Here is a 16,260-nt window from a genome sequence, read left to right on the forward strand (position 1 = left end):
TTAAAAGTTGAAACCCAAGTTTATCATTTTTGCTGTACAAAGACTAGGATTGCCTCTATCCTTTGCAGTTGGCCGTTCACACTAAACCATGGTTTGACTTAGCATTATGTGGAAACAAAGGCAGCGTAGCATGAACTATACCACATAGTAAGATTTAGCATCTTAACTTTGTCCAGAAGTGGTTTGGTGCCATGAATTTATCCTAAGGGTGTCAAAGCTCATGGCGGACAGATTTTGAAAAATAGCAATCATTTATATCCTACTACACTTGTGGAAATGCCCAAGTCCTTCTAGAACAGGCATGTCCAAAGTCCATTTTGGGGGCCTAATCCAGCCTGTTGTTCAGTTTAATCTAGCCGCCGTGACAGTTTATTTCCTGGGGTAAAATACTAAAAAAAGCTCAACAACTTCAATCTTAAAACTGGCTATCATGCATGCTCACTTCATTAGATCTGGCCCTCTTTGAAAAAGGTTTGGATACCCCTGTTCTAGAATGATCCTACAGCTACTAGATCAATTTTTCTGAAGCATTCATCTGTTTTTTACATTGCATTGAAATTACATTTTCCCAGCACGCGGATCCCAGTTTGTCATTGCTGGTAAAATGCTGTTACTTCCCCATCACAATAGCCCACAAAGTATTAATTTCTCAATCAAAATGGATGTATTTTATATACTTTGCTGACATAAGTGCTCAATTGAGAATGAAAACAACTTAGCAGCCTATTTAGTTGATCTCTTGAGAGGCCTCTCGGCAAAAAGTTAGATACCTCATGCCCTTGTGTTTGAGCATCGTTCAGAGGAAGATAAGACCTGAGCACTTAGTCATAGGTGACTTAGCAAATTGAGAAAACATTGCCGTGGACTGTGGCAAGTTTGTAGCTAGTCAGCATTCCTGCCATAAGCTTCTATTGATGTTGCAACCATCTCTTCAGGACTCCTACCTAAATATTAGTCATCTTTACTTACTTGCACTGTGCTTAGTGTCAGGTTTAATATTTACAACTGATACCAAATGGCAGAGATTTTTTTACTCGGGGAACTAAAAACCATGTGAAATAGGCACCCCTCCCAACTACGTATCTCACAGATAGATCCAAGAATAGTAAATAACTGCTGAGAGTGTAGCGTTATTGATTATTACATGGGCACAGAGTGTCCCAAAATTTTGCATCTGATGCATATGACAGTGTTAAGGGACTGCACAATGCTGATCATTTTCAGTAACATCTATGAGAAAAATATATTCACAGAAGTGTTTGCACTTTGTGTTCTTTCTTTCTCTCTGCACTCTTCAGCTATTGATCATTTAGCTGTTTTTACTTAGAAGTAAAACCTCTGTGGTAATTTTGAAATGCTTGCCATGCAACAGCATTAATGGTATAGCACCCTCCCATAACTAGAGGTGGAAAGGAATCATTTCTGCTGACATGCCAGGAAAAGGTTTAACTTGGAAGCATGTGCAGTCAGAGCAGCATTACCGAGGGTAGGGAAGTAGCAAGTTGTTTTTGAGTTTCCTCCTGGGGAAAACAAAATAAGCTTTTATCTTAGGTTGCTAATGGATCTGATGTCTTAATTCTTTCAGAATTCTGCTCATTCAAACCAATGCTTCTTAAAAAAATAATCAGGACTCAAAAATCTTTAATTTAACCTGCTTCTCCTCTTGCAAGGAGGGAAGTTGCTATCTCTTTTCTTGTTCTACAAATGTCACTGAGAAATAGAATAAGTAAGCCTCACAGCAGGTTTCTCTCTTACGTGTGTGCATATTTCCCTCCCCTCTTAGAATATCGATATCACAAACTTCAGCAGCAGCTGGAATGACGGGTTGGCTTTCTGTGCTGTTCTTCACACTTACCTCCCAGCTCATATTCCCTATCAAGAGCTGAACAGTCAAGACAAGGTGAGTATTATACTGAGCTTTGTTGAATGTCGTTAAAACCATGCTGGAGACCAGAGCCCCTTCTCAGATTCTCTCATGGACAGACTCTCACTTCTGCCACTATTCTGGTCACCAGCACTCATTGGCAATTGCAATTCCCCATTTGCAGTCCTAGTCACAAGCACACCTTCCTCACACTTAGTCCATTGTATATTTGTTTAAATACTTTGTGTGATGTTTTGTTTTTTGCATTCATTCATTGTCTTTGTCCACACATTACTTTAAATGAGTTAAAAACAAACCCAGTAGAGGGGTGCTTAAAAGAGTTTTGCAAGCCTCTGATCAACTCACTGGACAAGTCCCTAAGGCAACATTGTTTTTTTTTGTTTTGTTTTTTTTTTGTTTTTAAGTTGTTCAGTAGATTTATTTTTGACTCAATGTATTTTTCAGAAAAGAAATTTCACTCTGGCTTTCCAGGCAGCTGAAAGTGTTGGCATCAAATCCACTCTGGTAAGTGTGTGCAAAGTTTAGGGCGATCTGACTAACTTTTACCTGGGAGACTAATTGCTAAATAGGCACATGCAAGGATTGTGCTGTAGCTGTGTGTTTGAAATTACTGTACAAATAAATTCTGGGATAGAAATATCATAACTGAAAACTAGAAGGCTCCTTTAAAGAGAGGGTGTGTGTTTGCGTTTGTGAAAATAAGGCTGGTGCGATTAAATTGCAAAACAAGACTATAAATTAGTGCCCTGAAAGTGCTCTCACTCTCTTGGCCAGACGAGACTCAACACTATATGCACCATTAGACAGCGCACCCAGTTTTGTTTTCCTATTTGGGGAGAGATCATCAGGCAGACCACAGTGCACAGGGACACGAGTGTTAGGTTAACCCTTCCCAGCTGTGATCTTTTCACCTTGGCATCCAATAGGACAATCCCACAAGAAGGGATTTTGTCATGATTGCAGCTGGGTAAGGGAGCGTTAAACCTGCCCACATACTGCAGTCCCGATGAAAATTGTGGGACCCTGTGCCAGGGCCGGATTTAGGTTTGATGAGGCCCTTAGCTACTGAAGGTAATGGGGCCCTTTATATGTCCAGCTGTCCTTTGTCAACAACAACTTGTCACTGTTTTTTTGTGTTGAATGTTTGCTATATGGTAATTTATGGACCTAATAGGTATCTAAAGGCATAATGGGATCAAAATAAATAAATTAGGTATTGCATGAAATCAAATCAGTAGGCAGAAGACTCATATCCTTAGTCTATGCTGCCTGATCATCAGTCTACAAGTACTCGTTAATATTAGATAACAGGTACAACGACATTCAACTGTGCTGCACTGCAGTCTGCAGCTGCATGCTACATGCTGCCATGCAACCAGTCCATGAATTCTGCCATGCAGAATGTAGGCACCCTATATATAGAAATGAGCAAACCAGTAATATTTTAGGGAGCAGGCTAGCCGACGGGGCCCATTACTTAACATCATAGGAGCCTACACAACACAAAACACTGTTGCTGTATGTAGGTTTTATTTTATTTGTTTTTTTATCTTATATTTTGGAAATGTACATCCAGTTTTTTTACCTTTAATTTTTTTGGGAGGCCCCAAGAGAGTGGGGCCCTAAGCTATAGCTTGTTTAGCTTGTACGTAAATCCGGCACTGCCCTGTGCCTCTTCTTAACAAATCAGCTCATGACTGTTGGAAATCGGTTATAACCGGTGCCATTTTGTACTTGTCACAGAGGTCAAACCTCTCTTCTGCTTGGTGGTTCAGAGGAGGCAAACCTATAAAGCAAAGCTAAAAATAGCTCTCCTTGCTCACGGTCAAGTCTCTGCCAGCCATTGTCTGTGAGTTCACAATGGGGAATGCTACTGTGGTTAACACTTCTAAACTGTGCAGTAGCCAGTGAAGGTGGAACTGGCTTGGACCCAAGAGGGCCATGGATGGCAGCATTAGGGGCACTGTTGCTTCCCTTCTGCAGGTAAGGGCTGAAGGGCAGAGGCTCATCTAACAAGTCCACGGGGCCCACCAACAGACATGGACAGCCAGAGCTAAAAGCAGGGTGGGGTGCAGAATGGACAGCCTCCAATCCTTATCTCCTTTTCTTTTTAGACACCCTGATTCCCCCTGCTCGCAAAAAGCCAGCAATATGCCTTTCCTCTTGTCTTTTCACACTCCCATTTATCATCTCTGTTGACCAGGGAACACAATGCAAGCAGGAGAGCAGCAGATATGCAGCAAACTAGCATCCTGTGAGTTAAACCACAGAGCCTAGGACTTGCCGATCAGAAGGTCGGCGTTTCGAATCCCCGCAACGGGGTGAGCTCCTGTTGTTTGGTCCCGGCTCCTGCCAACCTAGCAGTTCAAAAGCATGTCAAAGTGCAAGTAGATAAATACGTACCGCTCCGGCGGGAAGGTAAAAGGCGTTTCCGTGCACTGCTCTGGTTCGCCAGAAGCAGCTTAGTCATGCTGGCCACATGACCCAGAAACTGTACACCAGCTCCCTTGACCACCCACCCCCAGGATAAGCTGAGCACTACAGAATTAGAAGCAGAGCCTGCAAGCTTTCCTTATTAAATGTCTATCTTACAGATGACCAGTTATAGATGTGATTATGATTAACAGAGTACAAGAGTTATTGCAAGGTGGATATCTGTTTATATATATATATTTTTTTCTCTCTCTCTTCCTTCCCTCTGGTAGGACATTAATGAGATGGTACGAACGGAACGCCCAGACTGGCAGAATGTCATGTTGTACGTTACAGCGATTTACAAATACTTTGAAACCTGAGAGCTGGAATAGCAATAGAAAATGTTGGGGAAGCACAATCCCAGCACCACACACTAAGCTCAACCAACACCTCTTGACTTTGGATGAAACTCTAAGACAGCATTCTGAGTGGCTTTGGTGAGCAAGGTTTCGTTAACCCAGCACTTGGGCAAACCCAAATAGCTAAATGAGCTGGATTAAATTATTAGCCTGTGAAGCCTGAACTTTACAAATGACCCTGTAAGGCCAAGTGTCAAAAAGCTTCCAAACTTCCGTTGGTGAAGAGTGAACTGAATGAGATGCCACTGAATCGACAAGGCTGAAACGTAAGGGAAGGAAGTCTCTAGGACTGTATTGCAAGACTTTTCTTCATGGAAAACACATCTGGCGGTTGGGTGGATCTTCTGCTTGTTGCTCCTCACCTAAGTACAGGAAAAACTTTTAATCATCACCTAGTTATTGCCTTATTCTATCTCCAGCTCCTCAAAGTGCACAATTCTTATAGGAAGTACAAGGGTGTCTTCTCCCATTGAGTTCACCTGACTGAAGAATGGTGTCAAATCTTGGTCTACTCTCAGTGCACAAAATGAAGAGTCTGTGTTTAAGCCTACCTCTCTTCTCCATGGCTTCCAACTTTATTATTGGATGGATTCAAGCCTTGCACATTTGATTCCCAACTTTGAGGATATTATCATGTGCAGGTGATCGGACACACTGCAATTTGTTGTGCTTCCAAGAGAATTTAGTTTATATGGAATTTACTTTTATTTGGCAAAGTGTAACCTTTCCTTTGCAGGAGCTCAGATGATGCATCACCTGAGATTAAACTGGTTGAAATGATTGTTTTGATCGTTGGATAGGTTAAGCTCCTATCCAGAAAAGAACTTTCTGCAACTAGCAATAACTGCTTCTTGCCCCTACGGCCTGCAGGTAGCTTTGCGGTGTGTTCTGATCTGATTGTCTGCCAAAAGCAGCAGCAGTAGCTGCTGCCTGTTCCCAGGTTTATCTAAAAGGGCCTTCCATGGGCTTCCCTTTCAGGAATGACTTAAATGAATGGAGCATTCATAGGAGCAGCAGCCATGATTCGTAGATTGTGCCTGTGAGCTGAAAATTGACCTCCTATAAGCCTAGTTTAAAATGTGGGATCAATGCTGGCGAGAAGAAAATGCAGAGTTCAGGACGTTTGTACTGTGGTGTTGAGTCCACTTGGCACAACTCTGGGAGAAAAGCATTAAAGCAAGTGCCTTACTTGGCTCTGAGGTAAGAGGAGCTCTAATTGCAAGGCAGTGCACAAAAGACTTCAGACATTTGGTGGTAGCAGCTGCAGTGAGGCTTCTATGGTTCTGTCCTTCTCTAAGAAGGCCTCAGCGCCTACCATCTTTTTCCTAGATGCAGAGCAACTGTTAGTCCTCCCCCCCAAGTGGAGACCCAGTTACTGCTGAGTTATAGGGATCTTTTGAGTCCCCCATTTTGATGAACCCCATATCCCTGTTACTTATAGATGTATTTAGCTTTCATTTTTCCCTAACAGCCCAACTAGAAATAATCCTCTTTCTTCCTTTTTTTTCAATCCTTTCTGTGTGCCTGGAACTCTTAAAGGACACTTTTTGAATGTCATAGGTATATGAATGGTCACGAATGTAGCCCCGGTCCAAGGTCTGCTGTGGAAGAGTCACTATGACAGGAGCAGGTGCCAAACTGAATTTTGGGACACGTCGGAATAAACTTTGAACCTTTCATTGTGCCTCCAGTACCCCCTGCCTTGTACATGGTTTCATAGCTCAAGGAATACAAGCAAAACTTACATGTGGCTATAAAATGGCTGGTGAGCTCCCATTGCAAGTGTTTAGATTCAACTCCTACTTTCCAGTGGTTTTTCTCCTTCCTCTCAAATTGTGAGGCTAATATCAAAGGTTCCTGCAAATACCTGAATGACTTTGGCTTTTGAGTGAACAGAGTTAGCATTTCCCAGTTAGGCACAAAGAGTTGCAGATTTTTTAGATGGAACTCACCCTTCCAACCCCCCCCCCCCAACTTTCTGCTAGCCCTAAAATGAGGTACTAAAGATCATCCTCGCTGTGTTATGCTTTCTTACTGTTGTGGTACAAAGGAATTTGCTTCAGGTCCCCTTGCTTGTGAACTTAAGATGTATTGCTCTACAGGTGCACCTCTCTTTATTTATTGCATTGCAATTGAAGAAGCTTTTTTTTCTAGTGAGCTGTCTTCCTCCTACACTTGACAGCATCTTATTTTATGGACTTTGCTTGAGTCCAGTGGTGACGAGACTCATCTTGAGCAGAATCCTGCTTCTAAACTCTTCCTCTACAGTCACAGGGGAGAGCTGATCAGGAGGGCATTGATGAAAAGAGGACTGAGTTGTGCAAGGAAGTGAAGGGTAAAGGCAAAATGACTGAAGAGTGGGAAATGTTCTGCAGATGGAGCACAAGGAAAAGAAAAAATGTGTTTCCTTGCATTGATTATCCAAAACCTTTTATGGTAAAGACTGAACTACCAAGGGAGATGATTTCATCAAGACAAGAAGCACTCAGAGGGATGAAGGAAATTAAGTTTTAAAAAACACACATCCCATTTTGCAAAAGAAGAAAATCTTTGCTCTTGGTTAGATAACAAGCTACATAAGTATTCTTCCATTCTTTATTCACTTTTTAAAGACTGATTAACATGTTACTGTAAAGTACATTTCTTGCTGGTTTTGTTTTTGTTCTATTAAATATTTTTAATATACCGTAAAAACAGCCAACAGTGTGCTTGGGTTTTTTAATTGCATTTCTTTAGATCCTGCAAATATCCTTGCATTTTAATGTGCCTGCTTTATAAAAAGAAATTAAAAGGAGCTCATGGTGTTAAACACAAGCAAGTGAAAACAATACCTGGCGGTTTGGGGGATTCTCTTGCAGACACTTTAGTGAGGTCTTACCTGGAGTTTTGTCTTGGTCTTTGTGTTAGATGAGCAAAGGTGCTTTGAAGGCATAGCTATCTCTAACCTCCGTCTCATAAACTACACAGGAGGGGTCCTGCAGCAGGGTGAGGTGCTTCTGTTCAGGGTTCCAGCCACTTTCATCCCCAGCAGTCGGCATACTCAGTACTCATTTGGGCAGGAGGAGGGGAGTGGACACACAGTCCCTGCTGACTACATTTTTTACTTCTCTGGACAGCTCTCACTTCCATCCCTGGGATCATTTTTTAAATCGCTTCCCTGTGTGAACCAGGAAATTGCCTATCCAGACCCTAAGTTGGTTCTTGATTCCTTTCTTCTTTCAGTCTCTCTTCCTCTGGTCTCCTGTTCCAACCTCTCCATTCTTCCCACCCAGTTTCCAGATTTTTTTCCTCTCAACCATCACTCAGCATTCTGTAGGCACTGAGCATGCTCACATCACGGGATGATGTTCAGAGGGTACTCAGGGTTGTTCTGTTCCTCCAAGGCAGCAATGCTTCCAAATATCAATTTCTGGAAACCAGGGGAGGGAAAAGTGTTCTTGTGCTCATGTTCTGCTCCCTGGTTTCCCGCAGGCTTATGGGGTGGCCACTGTGAGAGCAGGTTGCTGTACTAGGGCCATTGGCCTGATCCAGCAGACTGCTCTTCTTATGCTCTTAAATCTCAGATTTCTGCCAAGCCTACTGGTGCCTCCCTCTTGTGAGTGCTATTTTGGCTCCGTGGCAAAAGGATTTAGTTGGCGTTCGACTCAAGGGTTGCTTATCACTCAATGAAATATTCGCACACCCCACCAAGGGAATAACCACTTCTGCAGTGCTTAGTATCAAGGCCTCACTGTTTATTTTATATAAACCCGAGGACACCAAAACCTGCATTCCTGTACCCGTGAAAATCTACGAAAGCATATATATATATATATATATATATCCTGCCCTCCTAGTGCTTACACAACACTCATGGCATCTAGAAACAATTAAGACCAGCTTGAACAATAATATTACTCAAATATAGCAAAATGGAGACAGGTAATAGCACCAGGTTTTTAAATATCTAGAAAAGCCTACCTAAGCATGAAGGGGGTTTGCCATACAGTGAAACGGTGGGCAAAGAGTCCTACTGGTTGGATTTGTGCACAGAACAGGCTCCTTTCATCCCCATCAGCTGAGCCTCCACCATAGATCTTAGGGCATGGGTAAGAAATGGGTCTGTAAGCCATCCTGCACCTAAGCCAATTACCATATTTTTCGCTCTATAGGACGCACTTTTCCCTCTCCAAAAATGAAGGGGAAATCTGTGTGTGTCCTATGGGGCGAATGCAAGCTTTCGCTGAAGCCTGGAGAGCGAGAGGGGTCAGTGTGCAATGACCCCTCTCGCTCTCCAGGCTTCAGGAAGCTATCCGCAAGCCTTGGGAGCCCGCGGGAATTCCCACTGGGCTCCCAAGGCTTGCGGACAGCAGCCTGCAGCCCGAAACCCAGGGAGCACAGTGGAGCGCGCCCCGGGCTTTGGGCAGTTATCTGCAAGCCTGGGGAGACTGGCGGGAAGTTGCACCGGTCTCCCCAGGCTTGCGGATAGCAGCCTGCATCCTGAAGCCTGGGGCGCACTGAACAGTGCGCCCCGGGCTTCAGGCAGATATCTGCAAGCCTGGGTAGCCCGCGGGAGTTCCCGCTGGGCTCCCAAGGCTTGTGGATAGCAGCCTGTTCTGGGTTCGGGGGAAGCTCGAGCTTTCCCCACCCCAGCCCCGCGCCTGGGGGCCGGTGCGCCCTATGGGGCGAAAAGTTCCTTAGAGGTCATCACCAACACATGATAGGTGCCTGGAAAGGAATTTATAACCAGTGCAGCCCTTGCAGGAAAAATAGTGTGATCCCACCTGGTGGACTACGGGGCACTAGGTGTACTTCACATCCTTATTGGGCACTGATAAACATATCTGTGCCTAGCAAACTCTGAATGCAGAAGCCGTTAACTTATTTTTACATAGGAGATCCTAAATGTTCTAAAGGGAATCCACCCATAACCCATTCTCTTGTTGAGAACGTACAGGACTGAACCAGAGTGGCTCAAGTTGTCCCTTCATAACCAGAAAAGGCCTTCATGCAGAAGTCTAGTATTTTTCCAACTTCCCAATTTTCATCCTCCATGTTTGCCAGCCAGGTGCCCATCAGCTATTTTGAGCTACAACTCCCATCAGTCCCTGCCAACGTCACCAGGCTCCTATCAGCCCTAGCACACTGGGAGTTGTAGCCCCAAATAGTTGGAAGGTACCAAGTCGGCAAAGGCCATTTTAACAATATTCACATCACCACTCAAGTGCATGTGTGACCTGGTTCCTCGCTGGGCCATGCTGTGTGACTTGAATAATTATTCTTCCAGTTCTTTGCTTAGGAAAGGTATCTGTGGTTAAATAACATCTCTTCCCACAGAGATCAAACACTGCAGCTTATTGGGGAGGAAATAGAACTTCCTGCTAGGAGTTTACTAGCCAGACTCCATTATACCTGTATGTAATAAATATTGAAAGTGCATTGAAGCTATTCTCTGGGAAACATCAGTGAGGCTGGAAGCCAACCAGCCCTTGATGGTGGGACGAGTTGGATTTCCATCCAGACTGCAAAACAGCAACACTCACACCTTGACACGTTCCCTTTCCTGCTTAATGTGAAGTGGTAAAGTTTTAAATTGCTCCTTACCTACACCTACCTCCCCATTTGTGAAAATGAACCTTTTCTGGGGTTTCCTTTCCTTTCTGTTCAGCACATCTTCTCTTTTGCATATAATCATTTATTGATTTAAAGTAAGATACAATTGAAAAAATTACCAAAATAATACCAAATCAGCAGGTAAGTTTTACAATGGAAAAATAAGACCAAACACAAAAGCAATCCTTTTATGCCAGGACATCATAGTTAAAAGGCAAAGGAAAATAGGCAGATGAAGGTGATGGACTATATGGGATTGGCAGAAATGACTGGCAGAATCCGAGACCAGGGAGAAGAGTCGGCGGAAGAAGATTGGAAGAAATTTAAAAACTATTTACAGAAATATTGCAAAATTAATGAATGTTAGAATGATGTCAGATAAAAATTAAGTGGTTTCCAGCTGTAATGCTTTAAGAGAATATGGGGGAAAAGGTTTGGAAATAGGTTAAAATTTATTGATAAGGATTTGCTGAACTAACAATTTGAATTGGAATACAAAAAAGGGAGGCATGAGGAGGTCTGGGAAATAAGTTAATGAAAAATAAGTAATGGAAACTTTATGTGTTTTTAAGTATTTTTATTTTTGTATTTTTCTATATAATTTTTCCCCCCCTTTTTCCTTTTTATTGTATTACTATTGAAAACTTTAATAAATATTCTTATAAAAAAAAGGAAAATATCAGAGTGATGTCAATTAAGACTAATTTGAAAATAAAACTGGATAGGTGACAAACTAAAAGGAGACAACCACCAGCACCTATTTACATATATGTATTGGGGGGGGGGTTATATTTTTTTGAATTATATACAGACAATACAGACTCAATGAAACATAAAAGATGATAAAGTTAAGTCTTCCGAATTTTTGTAAAGTGAATGAGGATGCTGACTTGTTAGCATGTCCATCATTCTGAGGTCTAGATGTTTTCTTTATGAAATGAGGAGCGAGTCAGCCAGGACTCTCAAATGTGTAATTGCAATTAGATTTGAGTGGGTTTGGAATTGCTAGGCACCAGACGGGCATGGTCCATCCTTGCCGACAATGGCTTTGTACTGTCTCCATGCAAGTGGCGTTCCAGGCACTCTGCCTTTGCCCCAGACTGGCCCGGAATACATAAACCGGAAAATGGGAGCAAACCACATGCGCAACAGTGAGAAGACCAGCATGTGAGGCTGCTGGTATGATGTGGCCCAGTGCCAGCTCTATTACTGGAAAGCAATGTTCAAAAAACCTGAAACTGCTTCTTTTCATGAAGCCAGGGGTGGCTAACTAGTGGTTCTCCAGATGTTGTCACACGACTGGTCTTCATCAGCCTCAGCAAATGGAGCTAGCAGTCAAAGATTAAGGGAGTTGGTAGTCCACAAGAAAAAGAAGAACTTCTGATTCTTCATCTGTCATTTATATATAGACAATTATTCAAAACATCCACTCCAATATAACACCCAGCAATTCCACTTTCTATAAACCAATATTTTCTTCCAACCTCAGACCCAGATACCATCAGTTCATTTTCTTTCTCATGCAAAAAAGGGGTTTCCAATCTTTAGTAAATATCGACTGATTTTTCTCTGATTAAACACGTCAACATTTGTCAAGCACAATCTTGTCGATGTTTGCTCAAATCAAAGTCCCCCTGTATTAAACGGAGCTTACACCCAAGTTTAAGTGTGTTTGTTACAATTATTCATATCCCGCCTTTCAGGATACAAATGTAGTTTACAAGAAACTTCATTTAAGAACAGCAACAGCATCAAACAATGGCCTGTTTTGCACATAACAGTAAGCCATGCTTAAGTTTCACTATAGTTAAAGCTGAGACACCTGGCAGATGGTCACTTAAACCTTGGTTTATTATTTTCCCCACCCCTCTCTCATTAAAAGAGACATTAACCAGGAATATTTACTCTTCTATTGCAGCCCTGTAGCTTTGCAGCTCCTTAAACGACATTGAGGAAGAGATGCACACTGGCACATAACACTAAGGTATGGTTGACATTAACCAAGGTTTGTAAAGCAGTCACAGACCTTGGTTAACAACCTTTAAGAATAGCTAATAAACCATAATTAAACTGCCGGGCTGGGTTCACACATAAAGGTAAGTCAGAGTTTAATAAACCATTGTTTGGTGTTACGTGCGACCCAGGTCAATATCGGCATATAAAAAGCCATCAGGATCCTTCCCAAGGAACCGTTGCTGGTATAAAGGTCCCTGACGTTGGAAAAGGATAGTCCAGTTTAGAGCAGACCCTGAGGCTGTCTTTGCTCATCTGTCCTCTTCCCCAATCTCATAATCCTCCCCAAAAGTCAGCTGTTGATGACAGATGGTCATGTGGGGAGGAGAGGAAGGTTCAGTTGGAGCTGGCTCCTATTGCGTCTTTTGCTACAGCCTTTTTAGGATTGCAGCGTAAATAGATATTTGCTCCATGGCAAGTAGGCCCTGCTAAGTCCAATATATTGAACTATATCCCACAGTTCTGAAATGCCAAGAGTGGAATTAGGTGAAAGGCAACATTCACAGCATTTGCCTGTGTTAAAAATAATTTTATAGCCCACATTTCTTTTTTTTGCTGAGTTCCTGTCATGATGCAACTCTTTTCCAGGTTAACAAAGCATGCCCTCTTGGTACTTCCTTAGATAACAAATAGAAACATTGTCTTAGAAAAGTCAGATGATCCTGACTGCTGATGTCCTTCTGTGGCTTTCAACAGTTCTGTCATTGTGTAAAGGTAAGCTCTTAGGCATTGTTGAATGTGTGTGTATATATATATGCATATATCACATGAATACATGATAAGGCGGCTTATAAATCTTGCAAATAATAAAAAGAACCGTGGCCGAGGTGAGCTTCCAACCGAGGATCCAACTTCGCTTCTCTGCTGAGCCAGCTGCAAAGGAGGCTCGAGTTGCGGCGAGGCTCCGCTAGCACCAGGCTCTCCTCTGCTGCAGAGGAAAATCCCTGCAAGTAGAAAGCCAGCCCTACAGGCCACGTCCCTCCTCCTCTTCCCCGCGTGCCCCTTTTGCTTGCGCGGGGTGGGGTGCTAGACTGCTAGAGGCGCTATTCTGGGTCCCGGCCCGGTCGTGGCTGCTCCGTGGTAGCCAACCTCCCCGCCCCACAGAGAGCCAGGAGCGCCGTGGGGCGCTGGCACCTCTTGCCAAGCTAGGTCCCAAAGGGCGTCCCGGCAGAGTCCCCACCACCGAAGCGCCGGTCTGCCTGCAGGGGGCGCCCTTGTCGGGAGGCGGCGCGCCCCTCCGAGGCGGACCAGGGGCCGCGTGGTGCGGCGGCGGGCCGGCAGGGGGCGCGGCGGCTGCGCCTCGGCGGAGCGAGTGGCGGGCTGGTCCCGGGCGGCGGCGAGGCGAGGCGAGGCGGGCGGAGTCGGCGCGGAGCAGCGAGCCGGGAGGAAGCGGCAGGTGAGCGGGCGTCGGGGCTTCGCGGGACTTTTTGTGCCGGGGAGGGGGCGCCGTCTCCTGCCTTCCCAGGCGAGGGCCGGACCATGCTCTCTATAGGGGGGGGGAGTTTGTGGGACCCCGGAGGCAAAGTTCCGCGGGGAGCGTAGCTGCTTCGGCTGCTGCCTCAGTTTCCCCCTTGGCGAGGCCAGCTCTCGCTGGGGAGAGGCTTCGCTGGTTGGGGGGGGGGGCGGGCTCCTGGATCTTCCCGCACAACATCCCGTCGAGGGAGGCTAGGTTCAAGAGGGGGAGTAGCCCAAGGCGAGCTTGCCCCCCCTTCCCTGTCGATGTGGGGGCAAGAAAGCCCAGCCCCCCCGTTTGCCAGCTGTTTCTGAAGGAGTCTCAGTCCGGAGATCCGGATAGGGCAAGGGCAACTGCGGGGGGGGGGATCGGTCCTCATCACCAAGGGGCCCTATCCTGTGAGGGTCCAGAGATCTAATTCGAGAGGCGATGATGAGTAGGAAGCAGAGCATGTAAAGAGAAGTCTTCTTTTGGGGGGGGGGGAGTCTAAGGATGCTCCAGGGCCGGGACCCCCGCATGGGCCGGCAAAGGGCTGCTGCTGCTTCTTGGTTTTGGCGCAGGGCAAGTTCCTGAGACCACCCAAGTTCTGGGTCTAGAAGGGGACCTACAGGGCAGACCCTGAGGGCATCCCTCCTTGAAGAGACTGTGGAGTGGAGTGGGATTGGGGAGTACCCGAGCAGGAGAGCCCCTGCTTGGCATGCAGAAGGGTGCAGGGTCTTCCCAGCTCACAGCAGAGTCACAAGCGACAAGTGGAGCTGTTCTGGGGCCAGGATCCTGCAAAAGCCGCTTGCTAGGCCTGGATAGGAGGCTTCCTCAACCTGGGACCATCATAGAATTGTAGAGTTGGAAGGGACCCTGCGGATTATCAAAGTCCGACCCCCTTGCAATGGAGGAAAAAGCAGCTGTCCCATATGGGAATTGAACCTGTAACCTTGGCATTGTCAGCACCACTCTCTAACCAACTGAGCTGTCTGGGCTGATCTGCTTTACTAGCCTTCAGAACATATGGAGGCACCATTTTGATGTGTAGACAGTACTGATTTATGTGGGCATCATGCGCTTGGCCAGGGGAAAGGCAGGGAGGGGCAGCTGACCCCCCCCATAATCAATAAAAATGCATAGCAAACTGAGCTTCTGCCCCACCTAACAAAAGGTCTGCCCCCCCCCCCCAAATCCTGGCTACACCCATAGTGGGCATGAGGCAGCTTCCTCGGCTTCCAGCAGCTGCACAATGGTCCGCATTTCAGGGTCCGATCCTGGATTGTTCAAAGTTTAGGAGCCTTCATAGCTCAGTGGCAGAGCATACAGAGGGTCTCAGGGTTCAGTCGCCTGCGGCATCTCCACGTAGGGATGGGACAGGCACCCTGCCTGAGAGCTGCTGCCAGTCAGGGTAGGTAACAGTGAGATACACAGAACAAAGGTAGGAGGTGCCTTCCTGCACCTCCATTGTCCAGCACTTCACTGCTCGAGTGTGGCAAGCCTCAATGCCATTGCTCTCCATCTGTGAAATGGGCCCATTTGGGGGCAAACCTGGCAGGGGGGTTGTGAGGGTGAAGCTTTGCAGAAGCTTTGCAAAGTCCCATGCATCACACTCATCATAATAAGGAGACATCCATGGATCCTTTAGGGGAGGAGGGAGTCCAGGTGCGACATTGCACTGAATTCATTACTCAGATTGAAGCATAAAGTGCCTGGGGTTCTAGTCTAGGGGGTTTTAGACAGCTGCCTTCCAGCAGACACCCCCCCCTTTCCTCATGGGTCTTCTTCATCACCCTTCCAATTTCCTTGCAGAAAACGGATCCTCCCTCTGCACAGTGCTTAGCAAACTAGAGGAGACCTGATATTTATCCAGCAGCTCACTCTCCTGTTTTAGTTTTTGCTATACAGTGGTACCTCGGGCTACAGACGCTTCAGGTTACATACGCTTCAGGTTACAGACTCCGCTAAGCCAGAAATAGTGCTTCAGGTTAAGAACTTTGCTTCAGGATGGGAACAGAAATCGTGCTCCCACAGCAGCAGCGGGAGGCCCCATTAGCTAAAGTGGTGCTTCAGGTTAAGAACAGTTTCAGGTTAAGAATGGACCTCCGGAACAAATTAAGTACTTAACCCGAGGTACCACTGTATTGTTGTAAAGTAAATTTCTTGGTAAAGTTGGCTTTAGCTTGTCTCCGTCCTCAGTAGCCTGAAAGTTTCCTAAAACACTGGTGTGCGCAGTGATGCCTTTTGCTGTTTGGTGAAGCTCTTGGCTTAAGTGAGGAAGAGGATTGATCCTGCAGAGAGGCGATCTGGTGGCTCAGGCCAGGGCCATTGGTTAAATCAGGTGGATAGGAAGCCAGGGCTTTTACCACCATTCCTGGCTGGTGTGTGTGTTTGTGTGTGTGTTTGTAGGAAGACCAGGAACCCAGGGGGAGATGCGGACAGTAAGTAGAATGTATCTGGAGCACAAGGAGTTCTGTGCTTGTCCTGGAGAAGCTGGAGATAGG

The 16,260-nt window shown here is 45.5% G+C and overlaps 2 protein-coding genes across 4 annotated transcripts in view; both read left to right on the plus strand.

Annotated features, from left to right (window-relative positions):
* Window positions 1–6,679, plus strand: part of SPECC1L (sperm antigen with calponin homology and coiled-coil domains 1 like) — a 51,344-nt gene extending 44,665 nt beyond the window's left edge. The window contains exons 14-16 of the mRNA XM_081893262.1: window positions 1,784–1,900; window positions 2,330–2,389; window positions 4,591–6,679. Coding sequence (XP_081749388.1) covers window positions 1,784–1,900; window positions 2,330–2,389; window positions 4,591–4,680 — 267 coding nt within the window. The 3' untranslated portion in view covers window positions 4,681–6,679. The remainder of the gene's footprint in view (window positions 1–1,783; window positions 1,901–2,329; window positions 2,390–4,590) is intronic.
* Window positions 6,680–13,668: 6,989 nt separating this feature from the next.
* ADORA2A (adenosine A2a receptor) overlaps window positions 13,669–16,260 on the plus strand; it is a 28,175-nt gene continuing 25,583 nt past the window's right edge. The window contains exon 1 of one of the 3 annotated variants that reach the window (XM_081893391.1): window positions 13,669–13,720. The gene's annotated coding sequence lies outside the window, so the exon portion shown is untranslated. The remainder of the gene's footprint in view (window positions 13,721–16,260) is intronic. The other 2 variants (XM_081893392.1, XM_081893393.1) reach the window with 2 other exon arrangements.

The sequence above is a fragment of the Podarcis melisellensis genome (assembly GCF_964234715.1).
Source record: "Podarcis melisellensis genome assembly, chromosome: 16".
Taxonomy (NCBI): domain Eukaryota; kingdom Metazoa; phylum Chordata; class Lepidosauria; order Squamata; family Lacertidae; genus Podarcis; species Podarcis melisellensis.